General features: G+C 39.0%; 2 protein-coding genes across 3 annotated transcripts in view; one reads left to right on the top strand and one right to left on the bottom strand.

The window, feature by feature from the left end:
• Nucleotides 1-1,385: 1,385 nt before the first annotated feature.
• Nucleotides 1,386-14,866, bottom strand: LOC113022284 (macrophage-stimulating protein receptor-like). 2 transcript variants are annotated; one of them, XM_026167509.1, is made up of 21 exons: nt 14,804-14,866; nt 12,811-14,091; nt 11,218-11,388; nt 10,970-11,089; nt 10,698-10,868; nt 10,392-10,558; nt 9,148-9,277; nt 8,889-9,025; nt 8,609-8,788; nt 8,421-8,520; nt 8,075-8,305; nt 7,778-7,924; nt 7,517-7,679; nt 6,996-7,088; nt 6,545-6,751; nt 6,380-6,460; nt 6,101-6,282; nt 5,886-5,995; nt 4,891-5,056; nt 4,404-4,540; nt 1,386-4,083 (listed from the first exon to the last, which is right to left on the bottom strand). In XM_026167509.1, exons 2-21 carry the CDS (start codon nt 14,005-14,007, stop codon nt 3,858-3,860), a joined length of 4,116 nt encoding a protein of 1,371 aa, XP_026023294.1. In that variant the 5' UTR covers nt 14,008-14,091; nt 14,804-14,866; the 3' UTR covers nt 1,386-3,857. The 2 variants fall into 2 exon arrangements, with proteins under 2 accessions (XP_026023294.1, XP_026023295.1); XM_026167510.1 differs by having other exon boundaries at nt 6,545-6,730.
• A 2,087-nt stretch (nt 14,867-16,953) lies between these two features.
• Nucleotides 16,954-19,501, top strand: part of uba7 (ubiquitin-like modifier activating enzyme 7) — a 33,296-nt gene continuing 30,748 nt past the window's right edge. Inside the window, exons 1-8 of the mRNA XM_026167508.1 lie at nt 16,954-17,116; nt 17,257-17,425; nt 17,968-18,102; nt 18,292-18,398; nt 18,469-18,559; nt 18,796-18,928; nt 19,173-19,270; nt 19,352-19,501. Coding sequence (XP_026023293.1) covers nt 17,070-17,116; nt 17,257-17,425; nt 17,968-18,102; nt 18,292-18,398; nt 18,469-18,559; nt 18,796-18,928; nt 19,173-19,270; nt 19,352-19,501 — 930 coding nt within the window. The 5' untranslated portion in view covers nt 16,954-17,069. The remainder of the gene's footprint in view (nt 17,117-17,256; nt 17,426-17,967; nt 18,103-18,291; nt 18,399-18,468; nt 18,560-18,795; nt 18,929-19,172; nt 19,271-19,351) is intronic.

Genomic DNA, 19,501 nt, shown 5'->3' with positions numbered 1-19,501 from the left:
CCATACAGTATCATTACCATTATATCAGTCACAGACAAACCGCAGGAAGCTTGTTCTGCAGAAGTTTGTTGCCTCTCTGGAGTTTGAAGATCAGTCTCCAAATGCAGTTCTTTTTAATTCACTCTTGTTTATCTGTATATTAAAAAACTCAGAGGAGTGTGTCTGATCAGATACCTCCAACATAAAAAGCAAATGCTGAACATGTCACTCAGCTCATCATCATCAGCCAAAATAAACTGGCAACTGCATCCGTGACATTACAAACGGTGGAACATTTAGAATTTGGCACCTTATCCGTTCCTTCAGCTTCTAATTTTAAACAAAAATGTCTCTATTCATGTGCAGTTATTCTGGAAGATTCTACAGTGAACTTGCATTGCATATCTATGAAACTATTTAATTTATACTAAATTATCATTATTTTATTTTAGCTATGAAACTGAATACACAAAGTAAGCGTGCAAATTATGTTTGTTATGTGTTTAGATCCACTGAAATCTTAAAGTTTGTTACTTCTCTGGTCCAGTTTGCCACAGATCACACAACAGCTGCTGTATGATACTTGCAGATTTCAACCAACTCTGCTCCAAAACCAGGGCAGTGTGAAATAAAAGTTTAAATTATTTATAAATATATACTGTTGTAGACAACAAAAGGAATTTTAGACCAGACACTTTAGGGGTCTGCTCTCTGTTCAGTTGAGCTATTCCCCATCACTGTGGGTTTGGATAGGAAGGTGTTTGTGTGGCTGTGTGTGCAAAGAGAAGGAGGAACATTCAGTATTTAGTGGTTCTGAATAAACAGACCAGCTGAAATGATGTGCTTATGCTGAGGGTTGCTGTGAAATTGTATTGTTAGTTATACAATAATATTCGTTAATGATTGCCCCTCCATCATTTAACTTCTTTTCCTCCTAATTATTAATGTGTATTATACGTACTACATGTACTATATTTACTGTTTATAAGGTTGGGGAAACTCAAAACATAATATCCACAACTTTTTGACATTTACTTACCTGGATGGCTGAGCATGCATCAAGAAGCTCCTGTTGGAAAAAATACCAATGTCTGCTATTGTTCTGTCCTCAGGCTTAAACTGGTATGGACTAATGCCACGTTTACATTTACATTTGGAGTTGCTGGTTGCAAACAGCATTCATTTCAACTTTAAAGTCATTATGACATCAGGAAACAGAGGTTTCCCTGATGTTTGGTATATCTGATTTGAAAAGTAAGTCAGAAATTTATTAGATTGCTTTGTTCGTGTGTGTGGGTGTATGTGTGTGAAAAACAAACAAACATGGGTACGTTCTAAAGAAAATACATTCACGTTGCATAATTTGGATTATGGGATTATGTGTTTGAGGAACATCAACATCAATCTCGGAAATATTAGGAGCATTTTATTTAAAATCCTTCTGCAAGGCCACCAATTACACAAAATTCAGTAACAGATCACAGGGCAACCCATTTTAAGCTATGTAGATGTCCTAGTGGTAGTGCCAGTCATCAGTTTCTTTAGTTTCAGTAAGCAACAAATGAGTCAACTGTGGCTTCAACTGAAGTCCATTAAGAGATCTGTTTATTCACACATAGTCGGCCGAGCACATTTACTTTCACTTTTTCCAACATACTTCACATTTGTAGTGTCTTTTTGTAGTGCCACACCTGACAGTTGCTCAGCACATCTGCCGAAATCAACACGCAAAGAGAAATTTTGTCACAGGAGAAGAAAAAATCACTCTGATTTCCATATCATAAGAAAAACAATGTAAAAAAAAACTTTTTCGTTCCCAAAATTGATTTCACTTTTTATTTAAAATCCATGCTATGTCACAAATCTATATTTTTTGTAAAGACTGATGGTTTATAGCGCTTGTCTAAAAAAGCTTAACCCTGAGTCTGAGGAACAGTTAAGCTACGTGCTGTGTCTTTCTACTGCTTTAGGTTCATTGAGTTGAAGCTTTGAGTGCTTACTGCATGAGCTCGTGCTCATCACATACTGTCTAAAAATACATTTTTAAAATGATCTGAATAGAAAAGGTTGATAACAAAACCATTTTTAAAATTCCTGTAGGTCATTAGTAGCATACAATCAAAATAGATCCTATGCATGCTTCAGCATGACTTAAATAAAGGCATCTTACACAATGTTCATAGGGGGGAAAAAACAGATTCTCTTTAGTCTTTAGGCCAGCTCATTAGATTTTTTCCCCCCAATATCTGGACCTGAGTGTAACCAGAGCTTGTCATTATTGCTACCACCTTTACAGTACCTAAAGGCAAGGGATGGAAAAAGAAAATCTTTATTTAGATCCATAAATTATTCATAGAGTATTACAAATGCTAGATACACAGATTAGGTAGAGGCATGCAGTTTTCACTCTGGTTGAGCTAACATTATTCAGACTCAAACAGTTTGTGTTTTTCCTCTCATCTACCTGGCAGAGAACAAGCGCTGCACTGCCTCAGACCTGTGTCAATGCACTCAGCATCATTTTCATCTTTGGCTTTGACGATCCACTTTCATGAAGAACTTTTGTACTTGCTGCGGTGCTCTGAATAAAATTTTAAATTGATTTTTTAAAAAGCTGGAATGTTCCTGTTTGCCCATCTGCTGTAGGTTTTTTCATACTGTTTATTCACAATAAGACTTTTTGGAGAAGATTATATGGAATCAAGCATTTTGTATAAAACCCCGCTTGACTGTGGAAGCTACTGAAAAGATCCGATCGGTCTTTGGTTCAACAAAAATAAATGGAGCAATAACAAAACTCAACTATCTTTGAACTGAATTCATTGCTCTTGGTGGAAAGCTAGTCCGTGAAAATAAACTATCAGTTTGAAACCACATTACAGCGTCAGTATAGAAGATTAAAATCAGTGCCCATATAATAAATGACCTTCAAATGTCCTATGTACTATGGAGATTATTTTAATTAAAAGCAAAAGACACAGAAATTCATCAAAATGCTTTGCAGGTTACATTTTGCTGATTGAAATGAAAAGACCGTAATGTGTTACATTCACTCAGTGAAACTGTGAATCTGGTTCTCTGAGGTTTAGTTAAATATAGTTGTACCGATTGTGCGGCACCTTTGTGTGGAGACGACTGCTGTAGTGCAGAACATCACTGCACCAGCAACTCAAGTTTTCTTCAGAATAAGGCATTTGTTGCCCTCTAGTGATAATTACAAGCATGGATGTGTTTCCACACAGGACAAAAAGCTCACTTTCATAACTCTGGGCCCAGAGCTTTTTTTGTATGAGCGGCTCCAAATTTGTGTCGACTGAGTTATTTTACATGTGTGATGTAAGATGCACACGTGTATTCTTTTTAAATCTACATGCTACAGACCTAAATAAAACAATTTAAGTTAGCCCATATGGCAAAACAATTGTGGTGCAAATATGAAAACTGTTAACCCCTGAGCACAAGTCACTGTTCATATGCCCCCAAAGTTTAAGGTACTGATTTAGAGACATTTAGAGACACGTACTATATGTGTGAATAACACCATGTACGTACCACTCAACCCTGTTCTGCAAGTCTAAGAACAAGGCTCTATTTTACATTCATTTTGTCTCATTCACGCTCGTGTTATAGAAAATAAGTCAGCATGCTGCTTCTATTTTGTCACAAAAAAAATTTAGTAACCAGTATGAATCTTCCAGTGGGGTTTTTCCCTCCAGTTAGAGTTTATAATGCCTACAGTGTCAAATAAATCAGTAGCAAAATGTTCAGCGTGCTCGGGTTTATACACATAAAAATTTTTATAAGCTGTCCTTTTCTCTTGTATGTTTTCCAACTCTGGATGCCGTGATCCTGCCAAAGAGCTTTGTGTCATTGCACCTTCAGCTGCTACCATTAGAGTCTGTGTCCAAGTCTGAGGTTGTGGCTTCACTTCCAACTAGGGAGGGGTAAGGCCTTGGCTGGTCTAAGTTGACGTAGGTAACCTTCAAACTGATGTAGTGCTCTCCTTTCAGATTGGACAGGATGCGCTGCACTTCGGTAGCCAAGCTATGGAAGGTAGGTCTACACTCAGGCTCCGGGTCCCAACACGCCAGCATGATTACATAGCTGTGGAATGAATAATTGCGTAAATTATTGAATGAAAAGCTGAGTAAGTAAAAGAGTAAGCAGGTGAAGACACTACTGAATAACGGGCATTGTTTTTTCTCAAATACAAAGTAGCATAGGATTAAATCCCTGTGATTTAGAGGTATGCAGGGTGGAATTGAGGCCACTAAAGACATCAACGTTACATAATGCCGACGTAGGACAGTTTTCCAATTTCATTGCACTATTGTACTATGTATGACTGTGCAATGACAATAAAGAGTTATCTTATCTAATAATGCCCATATGCTACGGGATAGTGAAAGGGTGCTAATTCTTACAGGGTGTCTGGGCAATACTGTGGCTGCAGAAGCCGACGTCCCTTCAACAAGTACTGCGTGATGTCATAGGGGTCCACCTCTGGATACGGGCTAGCACCTCTGGTTAACAGCTCCCACAGTAAGATGCCATATGACCACTGTGAAACAGATAAAGAATAATATATTGTATGTATATTGATTGATTGATTGATTGATTGGTTGAGTGATTGATTTAAAACAGGGCTGCCCAATCCCAGTCCTCGAGAGCTACTATCCTGCAGCTTTTAGATGCATCCCTACTCCAACACAGCTGAATCAAATGGCTTGATTACCTCTTCAGCATGCCATCATGTTTGGCAAAGGCCTGATAACAAGCCATTCATTTGATTCGGGTGTGTGGGAACAAGGATGCATCTAAAAGCTGCAGGATGGTAGCTCTCGAGGACCGGGATTGGGCACCCCTGATTTAAAATGATCTTCATTGGCTTGATTAATTAGGCACACTTACAACATCAGACTTGGTTGTGAACTTCTGTGTTTGCAGGCTTTCGATGGCCATCCACTTTACAGGGAGCTTCACCCTTTTGTGATCTTGAATGCTGTAGTACTCCTTGGCATAGACGTCTCTTGCCATACCAAAGTCAGCAACCTTTACTGTGAAGTTTTCATCCAGCCTGTCAAGACAAAACATCTTAAGAATGGACTATCTAGTTCAAATAACATATTTCTACTTTACATTTCTAACATGTAGACTAGCACGTGTACAACGAGTGTCAGTGAATATCAACCATGTTCTCTATGATGAGATCTAATGGTGTAAGCTTATACATGTTGAGTAAGCTATGTGTTTAACATCTAAACCAGCGGTCCCAACCTCCAGGCCAGTCCGTGAGTCGTTTGGTACCGGGCCGTGAGAGTTAAGGTTCGGGTGTGAAATTTATGGTTTTCGGGCTTTTTAGCGTTTTTTATTATTTATTTTATTTTTCCCGTGTGTTATGAATAAATTTTCCTTTTTTTGGTATCGGTACTTGTTTTATTTTGTTGTATTCATCTGCAACACCTTAAAGGCCAATACATGAAAAAATTGTCGGACATAAACTGGTCTGTGATGCAAAAACGGCTGGGGACCTCTGATCTAAACTATCTTTCATGTAGAAAAAAGAATCTAAAATAAAAATGATTTTTTTTTCAAAATCATGTTAATGTACATTTGTCACTTTTATCTAATACTTTTTTTTAACATTGCAGAAAATAACTAATAATTTTAAAAGATGCCTGAAAGCTGATGAATTTATTAACAAGCTTTGCAATGAACATCAAATTATTTTCATGAAATAATTTCATTTTGCTATATACAACTGACTACAACAATGTGTTCACAAATTTAAAACGGCTAAAACTGCAGAATTATTTCCCCTTATGGCCAACAACAAATACGTTTGCTTGTAGTGAGTCAAAGTCTTTCATATCAAGGCCAGTAATCAGTGCATGAGTCACACTCACATGCAGTTACGCGCAGCCAGGTCTCTGTGAACAAATTTCTTTTGGGCTAAGTACTCCATTCCCCTGGCAACCTGAAGACCAAACCCAATCAGGTCTTTCACTGTTGGATTCTGTAAAGGACAAAGAGTTTGTAAAAACAAAAAAAGAGAGATCTAAGGACAAAACTTGTAATGGCGTGAATAGAGCATCTTCACAGTCCCCACAGTTTAATTTACCCTGTTCTTAGAACGGATGAAATGGCGCAGATCTCCATGCTTCATATATGGCAGAACCACCAGGGGGAGCCCTTCTTTGGGCAGCATGATACCCAACAGTGACAGTATGTTAGGGTGGTTAAAGCCTTTCATAATGATCCCCTCTCTGAGGAACTGGTCTACTTCCTGGAAATCTGTTATCCCTGTTAATAAAACACATATAATAAAATACTTTAATCTACCAGCCAGCAGCTCACAAAACACCAATTTCTTTTATGAAATAAACTGATATTCACTTACTGTTCAGTGATTTAATAGCACAGTGGATTTCTTTCTTGTTGTTGTCTAACAGGTATCCATGATAAACTGTCCCAAAGTGACCTATATTAGAAGAAAATTGCCTTATAGGAATTCTGTGCTAAATTGGCAAATTAGTAATAACAATTGTACAATACTGAGGTTCACCTTTGCCAATAATCTGACTATCCTCAATTGAGAGCATCTCAGGTGGGATTAGCACATCTTTGACCTCTTCAAGAATATTGGAATTCAGGCTAACCATTGAGATATTGTCTCGTGGCATCAAAGGAACAGATAGATGATCAGAGCTGGCACTGTACAATAAACCCTGGAAAGCCAGTCCTGCTGAACCTGAAGTTTGATAGTAAAGATCTATTGTAATGCATTAGAGAAAAAACATAAACAGGCAAATAAATAACTGATAAAATCTGAGTACATGCGAAGAATGAAAAGCATGAAAGTATTTAATGGACTGGGATAAAAAAAAAAAAAAGATTATCTATGCTCAAGTTTATATAATGTTCCTCAATAATAATAAATGTTCCTAAATAACTTTATTAGTCAGGTTGTTCTTTGACACATTAAACTGAATCAGTTCATGGCTTGAATCTCTCACCCTGTCTGTAGTCATCTGTTGGAGAAGAAGAATTATTGTTGCTCAGGCGTAGATTATGTGACATCATCGCTGATAAGCGATTCTCTATGGTGGCTGGAGGGGAGAATTCAATCAATCAAAATCAGTTAACAAAGAAAAATCATAGAGAGAGACAGGACAAAATACATTCTGAAGGTGTGCATATAAATTTAAAATAATAGCATGGTCATTTTTATAACAGTTTTTAGAATACACAGTTACAAGGTGCTTCATGCCACCTGCTAGAATATGATCTTGGTGGATTAGCTGAAACCTTATGTCATGAGCTTGGCCATGTAGAGCTTTTTATATATAACTTTTTTTACTAAATTGTGAATGACACAAGGGAAGAATCCACTGAGGATAATGTGTGAAGCACCGGTGAGCCGAAGGTCGGCTAAGAACGACTGACAGATGCATGTAATTAAAATTTGTTGCAAGATTGCTTAGTAAAGTATGTCAGTTTATTGAAATGCATCACAAAATAGCAAAGTCTTTCTCACCTCTCTTTTTTTTCCTTAAATTAATCATAACAATTAATGCAAGGGCAGCTCCTACTACCAGTGCGGCAATGATGCCCAGGACAATGCCTGCAATCGCATTGTTGTTGAAGCTGTCATCAAAGAGCACTGTACCCATATCATAAACGTCATGGTTCACAAACACCTGCAGCAGTGGAAAATATGATCCCTCTTGTTAAATACATTTATTTAAATATGAGTCTCCATAAGTGATTTAGGATGGCTTAAACAGATGATTCTTACCCTAACAGGCAGCCCGTTGCTGGGAACAACCAGGCCTTTAGGAATCCTGCAGGTCAGCTCATTTTGCAAAACCTGCGCTTTGCAGACCGCATCACCAATGGTCATTGTGATCTTCATACATGTTTGTACTGCATCCAATTTTTTATGCTGTTACAAATTGAAAAAGGGTTTAAATATTAAAACACAAGCAGTAATTGTTGTCTTGTGAAGAATGCAACTACTGTTCCTGAGGTTTTTGTACAAACAGCCAAACAAATGACAGAGCAGGAAAAACTGCACATGAGTGTGTGAACATACATGCAGTGAAACCTCGTCCTCTCCTGGTTTTAGAAGTAATATACTGTCATCGTTTTCAAAGGGAATGACTTGGGCATTAGGGTAGTAGGAAAAGTTACTTTTCCAGGCGTCATTTTCCCCATCTATGTGAATACAAAGCACTCCAGTTTTAAAAATGGTATCTGGAATTTGTTCTGGAAAAGCAGGAACCCAGCACTCCATGTGTGTGGCATTTCTTGTGCCACTGCAAACCTGAGGTAAAACAAAAAAATAATATGCTGTTTGCAATCAAGTTAAAATTAATTAACTGAAAAATGTAACTGCATTAGAAAAAAATCCCAGTAAAGTTTTACAAAACCTTACTTACCCGTTGAAGACGCTCACTGAAGTGAGATTTCAGAGTGTACTCAACCACAATTTTGTTAGCAACATCAAGATTCTGACCTTCTATCACCAGCTTGGAGCCTCTGTAAGGCAATATAAATTAGCATGCCTGCTAGTTTTGATGAGGAACTTGGTGGTAAGCCTATTAGTTAGACCAGTTTAGTGTCATACCTTTGGAAACTGCAATTCGGAAACACAGAGTTTATAACAGGATTATTCTTGTAGGAAAACATCTTAGTGTCATTCACTTGAAGGCTGTCAATAATGACTTTCACAGGTAGTTCCCCAACAGCCTCAGCAGCTTCTGTGTGGCAGACGATTGAAGACAAAGTCCCCTTTCCTTCAGAAACACTGAAAGCAATAGAAATTCAAATAACCAACTATACATAACTAAGGCTACCTGCTTAAATGCACAGCAAAACCAATGTGTTGTAGCGTCTATGTTACTCACTTTTGAATGGTGCAGTTTTTATCTCCAATTTTGACATTTCTTGTTACTCCTGTGTTAAGATATCTGCCTCTTAATGTAACCACTGTTCCTCCAAACAAGGGCCCGTAATCAGGCTTGATTTCTGTTATGCTGGGTGTCTAATAAGAAACACACAAAGTAAATCACATCGTGATTCCAAAATGCATTACAGAAATTATTTCTGATAATTAGAAAACAGAGAGTTTATAACAGGGTGGTGCCATTTAAAAATTGATCTCACCACAAATGACAAGCCAGAAATCTGAGCTGTGCCTTCAACTGAGAAAATGCCCTCCACCTCTCCCTCATTCACTTCCAGAGTGATGTTGAGTCCCTGGTTTGGTGTCTCTTCCCTGATTTTGCACACCAGTCTGTATTAGAGACACAGGGAATGGCATGTCTGTTAGTTCTATGAGAGAATATGAGCCATCTGATGTTTCCCATAAAGGGATAACAAACGACTAACAGAATAAAAGACAAATCATGTGAGAGAGAAGATAAAAGTTAATGACATGCAAGAGCGTCATATTTACGAGTGGCGACTGAAAAGAGGGTCGTCAAGGTTAAGTGCTCAGAGCATTATGAGAACTCCCCGAGCTGTTTTGCGTATAGCAGCATACAAGACTATGGTCGATGATCAGCCCTTATTAAAGCTATGAAAAGTTTCATTCAGGAAAACTTATATATCTAATCTGCCTCCTGAAACCAAACTAGAACTGAGTCCACAGGAGCAGGCCTAATAGCTCAAGGCTCTACCTTCTACTCTACTTTTGGAAACTCTAGGAAAAAAAATAAGCCTGTACTCTGAGACCCAAGAGGACAACTAAATTCAATAAGGACGAACTGTAATCACTCAACCGTGGCTCAGGGGGTTGGGAATCACATCTGTAACCGGAAGGTCGCCGGTTCGATCCCTGGGCTCTCTGTCCAGGTCGTTGTGTCCCTGGGCAAGACACTTTACCCTACTTGCCTACTGGTGTTGGCCAGAGGGGCCGATGGCACGATATGGCAGCCTCGCTTCTGTCAGTCTGCCCCAGGGCAGCTGTGGCTACAACTGTAGCTGCCTCCACCAGTGTATGAATGTGAGAGTGAATGAATAGTGGTATTGTAAAGCGCTTTGGGTGCCTTGAAAAGCGCTATATAAATCCAATCCATTACTCATCTGCCTGTTTTCCTTAGTGTTGTTTTTCTGTTCTTGACATCACTACGCTGTCAGTCTCAATGCTGTTATTGTCATTCTTGTCCAATAATCTTTTTCCCTGCCTCCTCTGAGCCAATCAGCCCCAAATTATTGTTTTGCACAAAAATTTGACCAAAGATGTCACTGAGATGTTAAGAACAGAAGTTTATATGTCTGAAATAATACATCAGTTATATAACCAATAAAGAGCTCAATACCATCATTTTTTAATTAAGTCTGAGCAGCACATTGAGCAGCACTTCCAACACGAGGAAATGGACTACACGTGGGATTGAACTACTCACCTGTTACTATTGCTCTTTTCAGGCAGGACATCACACACGGTCCCCGAGCCCACAGTAACGATGTGGGTTTTGCCACTGATGATGGGCGGCCGCAGAACAGACTGAAATTCTGATCCGCACAGCGTCACTTCAGTCACACCACCAGCAGGGACCATTTTAGGAAAAAACTGGAAAAATAAAATTACCAACATAAATCAGTAGCTAATTATGTGTATGTATAATCAGTGTGACTGGAGGAACTTTATGACTCATTTTGTTTAACCATGCAATGGCTTATCACAGAGTCACACAGAGTGACAGATCTACCTCTGTTATGATGGGTCCGCAAGACTTTTTGTTCCACTGTGAGCTACACTCCTCCTGCCTTGAGCAGATTCCCGAACACCAGCCACAGTTCATGAAAAACGGAGCGTTCAAACACATGGGGCACGTCTTAAAATGTGCACACCCTGGTCCTGTAGAAGGCACCCTGAACATCTTGATCGTGGAGAGAGTAAGATGAGGGTGTTATAAAAGACATACAAGAGAAAATTCATCAAGAGATAAGCAGTACCTGTGGCAGGTATTACGAGTGTTACCTTATTTCCAACCACAAAGAGAAGTGACTCCTCAGAGTACACAGCTGCGTTCCTCGAAACTGCAGTCTCTCCCAGTGAATAGTTGGCAAAAATAATATGGTTATAGGAACTTAGAATCACCTAAACATGTGAAACAGAGAGGTAATGTCGCGAGGATTCATGGAAATCATAGCAAAAACATCTACATTCAGTACTTTATAATGCATTCAAACTTCAGCGTACTCTCCAGCCCAACACCATGTTATTACCTGGAGTATCCTCCCATCTGACGTGCCAAAATGGCCCACCGTATGAGTCTCAATCGTGTTCACCAGAACTGAAGTAAACAGTACATTTCTCATCTCACTGTTGAAGAGATCGACTCTGTAGTATGGCTTTGACACCAGAGTGGGCTTATCAGTGCATCTGCTATCAGAGTTCTGTACAAGCAGAAAAAACATGTTTACACATGGACAGCTCAAGGAGTTTCATCTTCAGCATATCTGCCTCTATCAGCACTGGGCTCATTCTAGAATAAGTACATGAAGACGTGTTTGTGTGACAAGAAAAAGGGATGGAAAAAAATTCTTAATTGTATTCATTTATAGAGGAAGTGCTGTAGTTTCCTCCAGTCATGGTAACAAGCCGTGAGTGGAAAGTCATAAAACAGCAGTGACCTCAGCGTTGTTGACTTGGTGACTGTTTCTCAGAGTAGTTTCTGTCTTCTGCTGAAACTAAACATTTGCATGGTGGGCGTGCAAAACATGAGTTAGACTGGTTTAAAAAAAAAGGTCAGCAACCAGAAAAAAAGCAGGATTTGCAAGACTGGTGAGGTAATTAAGCTGACCTGCCCCAGCATGCCCATATTTGAGTTCTCACTTCAATGTCCAATTTTTACACCATTTGAGCTTCTCAGACTTTAATGCTTAAATAGAAATGCAGTTCACTGTATTGAACACGCCAGATTCAATAAGTAAAAATCTTGCCCCTCACTTCTTTCATATTCATCCTATTTCCTACTCAAATAGAGATGAGTACAGTCCAACACTGACCCTCCCCTTGAAGTTCCACATTTTTATCAGCAGGATTTATAGCTTGTGTTTCCTGGCACACATTCCCGTAGGTGTACATGCCTGTGGGAGCTCAAAGGACACAGACTGAGCGCCATAAAAGGAAAGACCACACCTTTATTTTATTTTGACGTGAGGAACCATAGCTACATTCAAGGTGTTTCAAGAGAGAGGTGTGCATGTTCTTATAAGGCTGAACCTGCCTTTACCGTCCAGTACCTTTCTCTTCTGTATTGGTTTGTGTATTTGGAAGTTGGGGAGGAAATATTCCACAGTGAAATCCACTGACCTGCTAGGACTGGAAGGACACGTGTGCTGCCCTGAGGCAGTTTGTGTCCTCTCAGTTATTTGTTTTAAAATGAAAAGAAACTGCAACTGTTTTTTTTACCAAAGCCTTGTACTACAAACAGTTCACACCTTTTCATTGAGAAAGACTGAAACTTACTGAGCAGTGACTGAAACAGAACAGAGTAATGGTGTCGCAACATGCAGGTCACACCAGTGACTCATCCATCCCTCCCTGTTCTCTCTCTCTCACACACACTCACCTTCATCAGATTTACCGCAGGCAAACATCATTTTAACTTTCAAGATTTATGGACTAACTTTAGTTTTACTTTGAATATACAATCCTTTATTGCTCAAGAAAATAATAATACTGTACTGTAAACCACTTTGCTCTCATCACAAATGACTTAATAATACAATGCTTGTGTCTGGACAAACCATTTCCTGTATGGGCATATAGTGATATTCTGATGACACTCGAGCATAAAAAAAAGAGTTACTCACTTCATGTGGGCAGTTCTCACATGGCTGGAAGTGGCAGAGACCTCTGGATAGCTGCTCTGTACTTGACTTACAGCAGGCCTCCTCACCAGCCTCGATTTCTTGGTTTATTTTAGTTAAAGGAAACGCACAGAGGGCTGAGTTCTTCTGAGGCTGGCCATGCTTGTTTACCTCCGCGAACACCCCATACAAAACATTTTCTCCCTCAGCTACCCTCAGCTCATCAGCCAAGTCCTTCCCAACTTGCCCGAAATGTGCTGCCTGTAATCCATTATAAACAGTACCCTTGAAAGTCCCTCTCCTTCTTCTCCTGCGCTTTGGCTCGTACCGACACTCCAAAATAAGCTCTCTGTACATCCACATCTCTGGATTAGAAATAGACAGTCGTCCCAGACGAGTCTGAAAAGCTGAATCGTTTTTGTAGGGATTTTCCCTCTGCAAGGAAAGAAAGTAGACATAATCCTTGGCAGAGAAACTGTAGATGTAGTTAATGCTGTAAGAGTCACGTAGTCCAGGAAGCACTGTCACGTTTGTGACCATGTCAAAGCCATCTTCAGTTGAAAGTGGCCTCAGCACTGATAATGACCTCCTTGGGTACGTCTGTGTTATTCTGTCATTGACAGAGGCTGCAACAAAGAAGTATGATGTCTGCCCATCTTCAGCGATCATGGCCTTGGTACCAAATGGGCTGGCCACACAGTCACGACAGTAGGTTGGAGAGTTCCTTTTTTTTGTGTATAAACATTGAGGTGCAGGAGCTTCAAGGGTAATGTCAGTAAAGTAACAGATCCCATACCGAGTACTTCCACAAATGTACAGGTATGGAACTAGATTTAGAGCAGGATCCAAAAGCAGAATCTCGTTGTCTGTATCCACTGGGTCCTCGGGTTGAACTTCTACATCGCATGCCAGACAGGTTTCACAATCAGGACTGCCTATAGGTCCAGTTTTCACCTCCCATATTTTATTCATAGAACTGTTGACTCCCACTACCGCATTCTGATATCCAATGTAAACTTGTTCATTATCCGGGTTCACTGCAATGTTCTGTATTGGTTTCTGGGTTTGGAAGTGGGGGAGGGAATATGTTACAGTGAAATCTATGGAACTCTGAGGTGTAGAAGGACATGTGTGCTGCCCCAAGGCAGTTTGTGATAGCATCCATATCCATACTGTCAACAAGGCAGTCAAACTGACCATTTCCACTTTATGGTCTGCTGTGAATAAATGCTACCTATAAGACAGTTTTCTCAAAGAAAACATTCTGGAGAACCAGCGGGAGCTCTGCAAGAAAAAGCAGAGAAGGAATGTTGAGATTTACCAGACAGGGAGCTGTACCACTGGATTCTCACATTCAGCCGAGATTCTCCACTTCATACTGTAAACATTTTAGCTTACTTAATCTGAGACACAGCTGGAGAACTGAGGAAGGAGGAAAGTATCAGCTGCTTTTTTTTCTTTTTCTTTTTGAGGCTCTTGATTAAGCATTTCCTTATCTTCAGCTGCAAATGCCTCATTTTAAAAGGTAGTATTACCTAATATACGCAGTCACGGCATGTAAAACCCAACAAGAATTTGCGAGGATAACGATACAATCTAAAGCGGACAAGAAACAACGCGTTGTAACATGTGGAGAAACCATGGGAGCGTTCAGCCCACCAAAACTACACAAAATACATACAGAGTAACAACTACATTACATGTGTCAAATACACAAAAGTAATAGTTATTATCAGTGCAAAACGGTCATGGAGGCTTATAAAGGACTACGTTACTGTAAATTTCATATTACTATATGACATAACTTCTAATGAAAACCATGATACTACTACAGTTAGAATCATTTGTATTAACTCGAACTGTTTGGATAGGAATCATTAACATGGACCAATAGCTGAAAGTTCTCCGGAACCAATAAAATTTAAGAAATCTTTAACAACTTCTTTAACAAATTTGAATCCCTCAGAGATACGTATGCTAGTGAAGTTCCACTCACCTGACAGCGACTGAATACCTCTATCAATGAGTTTACACTGGCACTGAATTCCCCCATTCCTTTAAGATCTCACGTCAAAAAAAAAAAAACCCAAAACAAAACAAACAAACAGGAAGTTACTAACCCTTCACAATAAAAGCATTCCAGGCCAGCGGTCTTGTGTCTAAAGGGTGATTTTAAAAAAAACAAATCAGGTCATCAGACCTACAGAGAGATTTGCATTTTTACAGTTGTATGGCACTGTATCGACGGGAGATCTGGATAAATTATAAGTCAAATTTCATTGAAAAAATAAATACTGTGGAAATTAATATCCTTAAATCCTGCCATTATCGTGCCAAGGTACATCTAAATGTCTGGAACAATATTCATTTGGTTATTATTACAAAACAAACGATAATTCGTGGCGTTTTTGTGCTGTAAAAATGAGAATGACACTGCCCGTTCAAACAAGTTTTCTAATATGATTCAATGTTTAATTTTTTTAAACTGTTAAAGACCGGAAATGCCATCATCATTCTGACTCGCTTGACTGTGGACTGTGATATTCCCTAAGCGGGTTCTGCCCTACCAAGCCGCGCCTGCAACGAGGAAGTATGAAGTAGTTGCTAAATTTGACCATCCGCATAATTTCCTCTCCAAGAGAGCTTTGTCATATTTCATCCTGAAACATATTTCCAGTCAGACTTAAATTTTTGTGGAAAAAATCTTGGCTTATGAAAGCAGTCTGTAGCTTATATCAGCGCCTGAGGGACATTTGCCAAAAATACATTGCTTTTGGATGAGGAACAGTTTCTCCTCAGCAGCCAGAAAGTTATGGGAAGAATGTATTCCATTCTCCTGACAGATCACCTAAAAATGTATTAGTGATATAAAACACACATGGAAAAACCTCAACTTTGCTCTGTTGGATGATGGTACATGGAGGCTGTAAAAGTTGAGGCCAAAATGACCATCACTGTCATCAGTGTGCCAACAGAAATGCTATAATGTGGATTTATACTCCGAAGTTAAACATCTACTACTGAATCCAAAGTTCAAAGTAAACATATGCTGCAGTGTCACTCAGCAGGCTTTCACTTCCAGACCTAAAACCATAAAAATCCACAAGCAACCATTACTCCTAATGTCATAGAAAAAGTCTGAGGTAGTGCAGGAGCAAAAAAAAGAAAAGAAGGTTTTTCCTTTCTTTCTTTCTTTTTTTTTTTTTTTTTTTTAACTCCACAAGGACTTGCTGGACTGAGTCAGAGTGAGAAACTAATCAAACAATCTGCCAAAAACAATAGCTGTAAGGCCATCATGTTTGCTCCTCAGCTTACATCTGTGTATCTGACAACCTGACTCATAAGACATGGGCCAAGCAAACAGACTTAGAGCTCACTGCAGTTTAGATTTTGATTTGGCCCGATATTAAATCCCCAGAAGACTGTTTAAAGTAAGGGTATTCAAACTTTTTATTATTATTATTATTATTATTATTATTATTATTATTATTATTATTATTATTATTATTATTATTATTATACCATTTTGGAAGTGGAAGTGAAACTGTACCATCTGAAATGTTGTGTTGTCTATGAATTTCATCTATAACTTCAAAAATTTGGACATCCTAACAACTTTTTAAAAAAATTATTATTTGCTAATCTTGTGTGTTCCCCAGTCACACCATAGTTACCCTGGTAGCCTGTTTATTTCTCTGTCTGATGACAATAATGAGTCACTTTTGGTCCATCCTACACATACAGTACTACATTCAGTAGTTGGTTTTTTTTCTTTGACTGCTAGACTGAGATTATAGATTATTTTATTGATGCATGAGGGGATTCTGTGAGTTTCATTAAGGACTTGAACGTTTATGTATTAAATCCTGCTTTTAGACAAACATTTGATATTCAGATTTAAGGTGAGCACAGAGAAACTAGAGCTAAAGAGAAATTCAGCCAGAGAATCATAAATAATTCACCTGCACTTTCCTACTCGCAGGAGAAAACATGAAAAAGTGAGAAACGTTTATTGTTACCCAACACTAAGCTGTTACAGAGGAGACAAAGGTTACAAAGTTTCGAGTCGCCCTCTAGTGGTTACAGAAAGCGTTTGTTAGTGGGACCTTGCAGAGACTGAATCGAAACTGAAATACTTTCCTGAAAACGGCTACGTTTGTTTTTTTCTTTTTGTCACAACCGGTTTACATTAAGTTCCGGGTTTTGACTGGACAGTTCTTTCTCTAAGCTCTCTCAGATTTGCCTTCAACTGCTTTTACAAAATGTCAGAAATCTCTGAAATCGATGAAGGATTCTACTCCCGACAACTGTAAGTACCAGCGATGTTGTGCCAAAAAGTGCACACCTGCCAAAAAGTGACCGGCGGTATCGTCTAAAAAAATGAATGATTGCTGGTATTTAAATTGTTTTAAATGACTTATGACACTGTGTGTTCTTTAATCTGCACAGTTATGTTCTGGGCCACGAGGCGATGCACCGAATGGGCTCAGCCAAGGTCCTCATAGCAGGAATGAAAGGTCTGGGAGTAGAAATAGCCAAGAATGTGGTCCTGTCCGGAGTTAAACATGTCACTGTCCAGGACGAAGGAATGACAACATGGAGCGACCTGTCATCTCAGGTATCCAAGAGGGATGCGTTTGAGCTGATTGCATAAACACATAAATATACAACAAACTTTAGGAAGCCTGTGTGATGAAGGGTTACTAAACCGAGCTGATTGTGATCCTGGTAATGGGAGTTTTGTTTTTTCAAACCTGTTTTTCTTTTCAAATGTTATCAGACTTTAGGATGAAACTGTGGCACTGATATTATTCCATGATTAAATAAATCCTCAATATTTCAATGTTAAGTGATCAAATGATTGTGCACATTTAGTTTTGCTTTTCCTTTCACGACTGAGGACACCCGCCTTCTTTATCATGCGCTGGGAAACACCTGATACATTTTGAGATTTCTCTTTCACTCTTGAGCCTTGACACAGGCAAAACAACAAATTCAAACAAATTCATTTATTTTCTTTCATTGATACAATTCAGAGTCATGGGGGGATGAGTGGAAGAGAATGGATGGATAGATGGATGGATGGATGGTCAAACGTAATACAGCAGGTGGACCTTGGGTTGAGATTGTTTTGTCTTCAATTTTAATTGTTCCCAACAGTTTTTCCTGAAGGAGTCTCATCTTGGTCAGAATCGGGCTGCATGCTCGGTACAACAGTTGGCAGTTTTAAACCCGCATGTGGTTGTGGAACAATATACTGGACCACTAGATGAAAACCTTCTTCTGCAATATCAGGTATTTTAATCTTTTTCCCAACAATACTGTGCTGATGTCCACTAAGGTTAAAATAATATTTTTTTTAAATTTCTGGAACCAAGAAACTTTCTGCCCTTCATTAAATTAATATTCAATTCATCAAGGCCAAATCACAGTGCACATCAAGCAAAAAACACCTTTCTGAGTAGGGGTGCTATGTTTTTACAGGTAGTGGTCCTCACTGACTCCTCATTGGAGGATCAGAAGCGTTTTGGGGAGCTGTGTCATTCACATGGAATTAAGTTCATTGTAGCAGACACCAAGGGGCTCTGTGGGTAAGATAAACTCTGGAACATGTACTAAATCAACATTATGGAACAATCAAGAGAAAACTCTCAATTGCAGTCAGCTGTTCTGTGACTTTGGGGAGAAATTTGAGGTCTTGGACCGAGATGGAGAGATGCCTGCATCAGTGATGATACAATCTATTTCTAAGGTAAAACTTTCCATTTTATTTTGTGCTAAAGCTAAATTGCAGATCCAGCCATACATTTTGAAATCCTGGTACTTCATTTATTTCTGTGTAATGTATATAACAGATCGTATGAGAGGAACCCTAAGTGAATCCAAGATATGCTTTCAAACTCTGACCATTTTAATGACTAACAAAGTGTTGCAAATAGGTTTACTTAACAGGCTTAAGAATTGACAGTTAGCATGTCTTTATTTTAGGATAATCCTGGAGTGGTGATCTGCACAGATGACCAGAAGCACGGACTCTCAGATGGCGATAACGTTATTTTTTCTGAAGTGCAAGGCATGACAGAACTAAACAATATGGCCCCCGTGGGAATTAAAGTCCGGGGTCAGTGTTGGCAATTTCTTTCCTCAAGTTTTCTTTTCATGACATTTTTAACCTCTATGACGATCACTACTCTAAAAATCTGATGCAATTAGAGATTTTTTCTTTTTCTTCTTTATCATCTGCAGTCATTATAGTTTTATATTTTCAGCATTGGGTTTGTATTATTTTTCATTAAATTTACTTTTAACTTTTTTAATTTCAATTTACCATAAAAACCTTCGTCATTTGTCATCTCAATCATTAGGCCCGTATTCCTTCAGCATTGGTGACACTTCAGCCTTTTCTGAGTATGAACGGGGTGGAGTGGTGAATGAGGCTAAACAGCCAGTCCTGCTAAATTTTGTAGGTGCAAGCGTTTTGTTTCTACTTTAGCTTTTAAACAATAAATCCATTGTTAATGAAACAATCTCATTTTAATTGCAGAAACCACTGAGTGAGGCTTTACAGGACCATGATCTGCTGGTAATGAACGACTATGGAAAAATATCTCGGCATCAGACCCTGCACTTGGCTTTCCAAGCACTCCATAGCTTTGTGAAGAAAGAAAAGCGACTCCCTGGTCTCTGGTCCCAG

This window comes from Astatotilapia calliptera, chromosome 5 (assembly GCF_900246225.1).
Source record: "Astatotilapia calliptera chromosome 5, fAstCal1.2, whole genome shotgun sequence".
Lineage (NCBI taxonomy): Eukaryota > Metazoa > Chordata > Actinopteri > Cichliformes > Cichlidae > Astatotilapia > Astatotilapia calliptera.
This window is presented reverse-complemented; position numbering and strand designations above follow the sequence as displayed.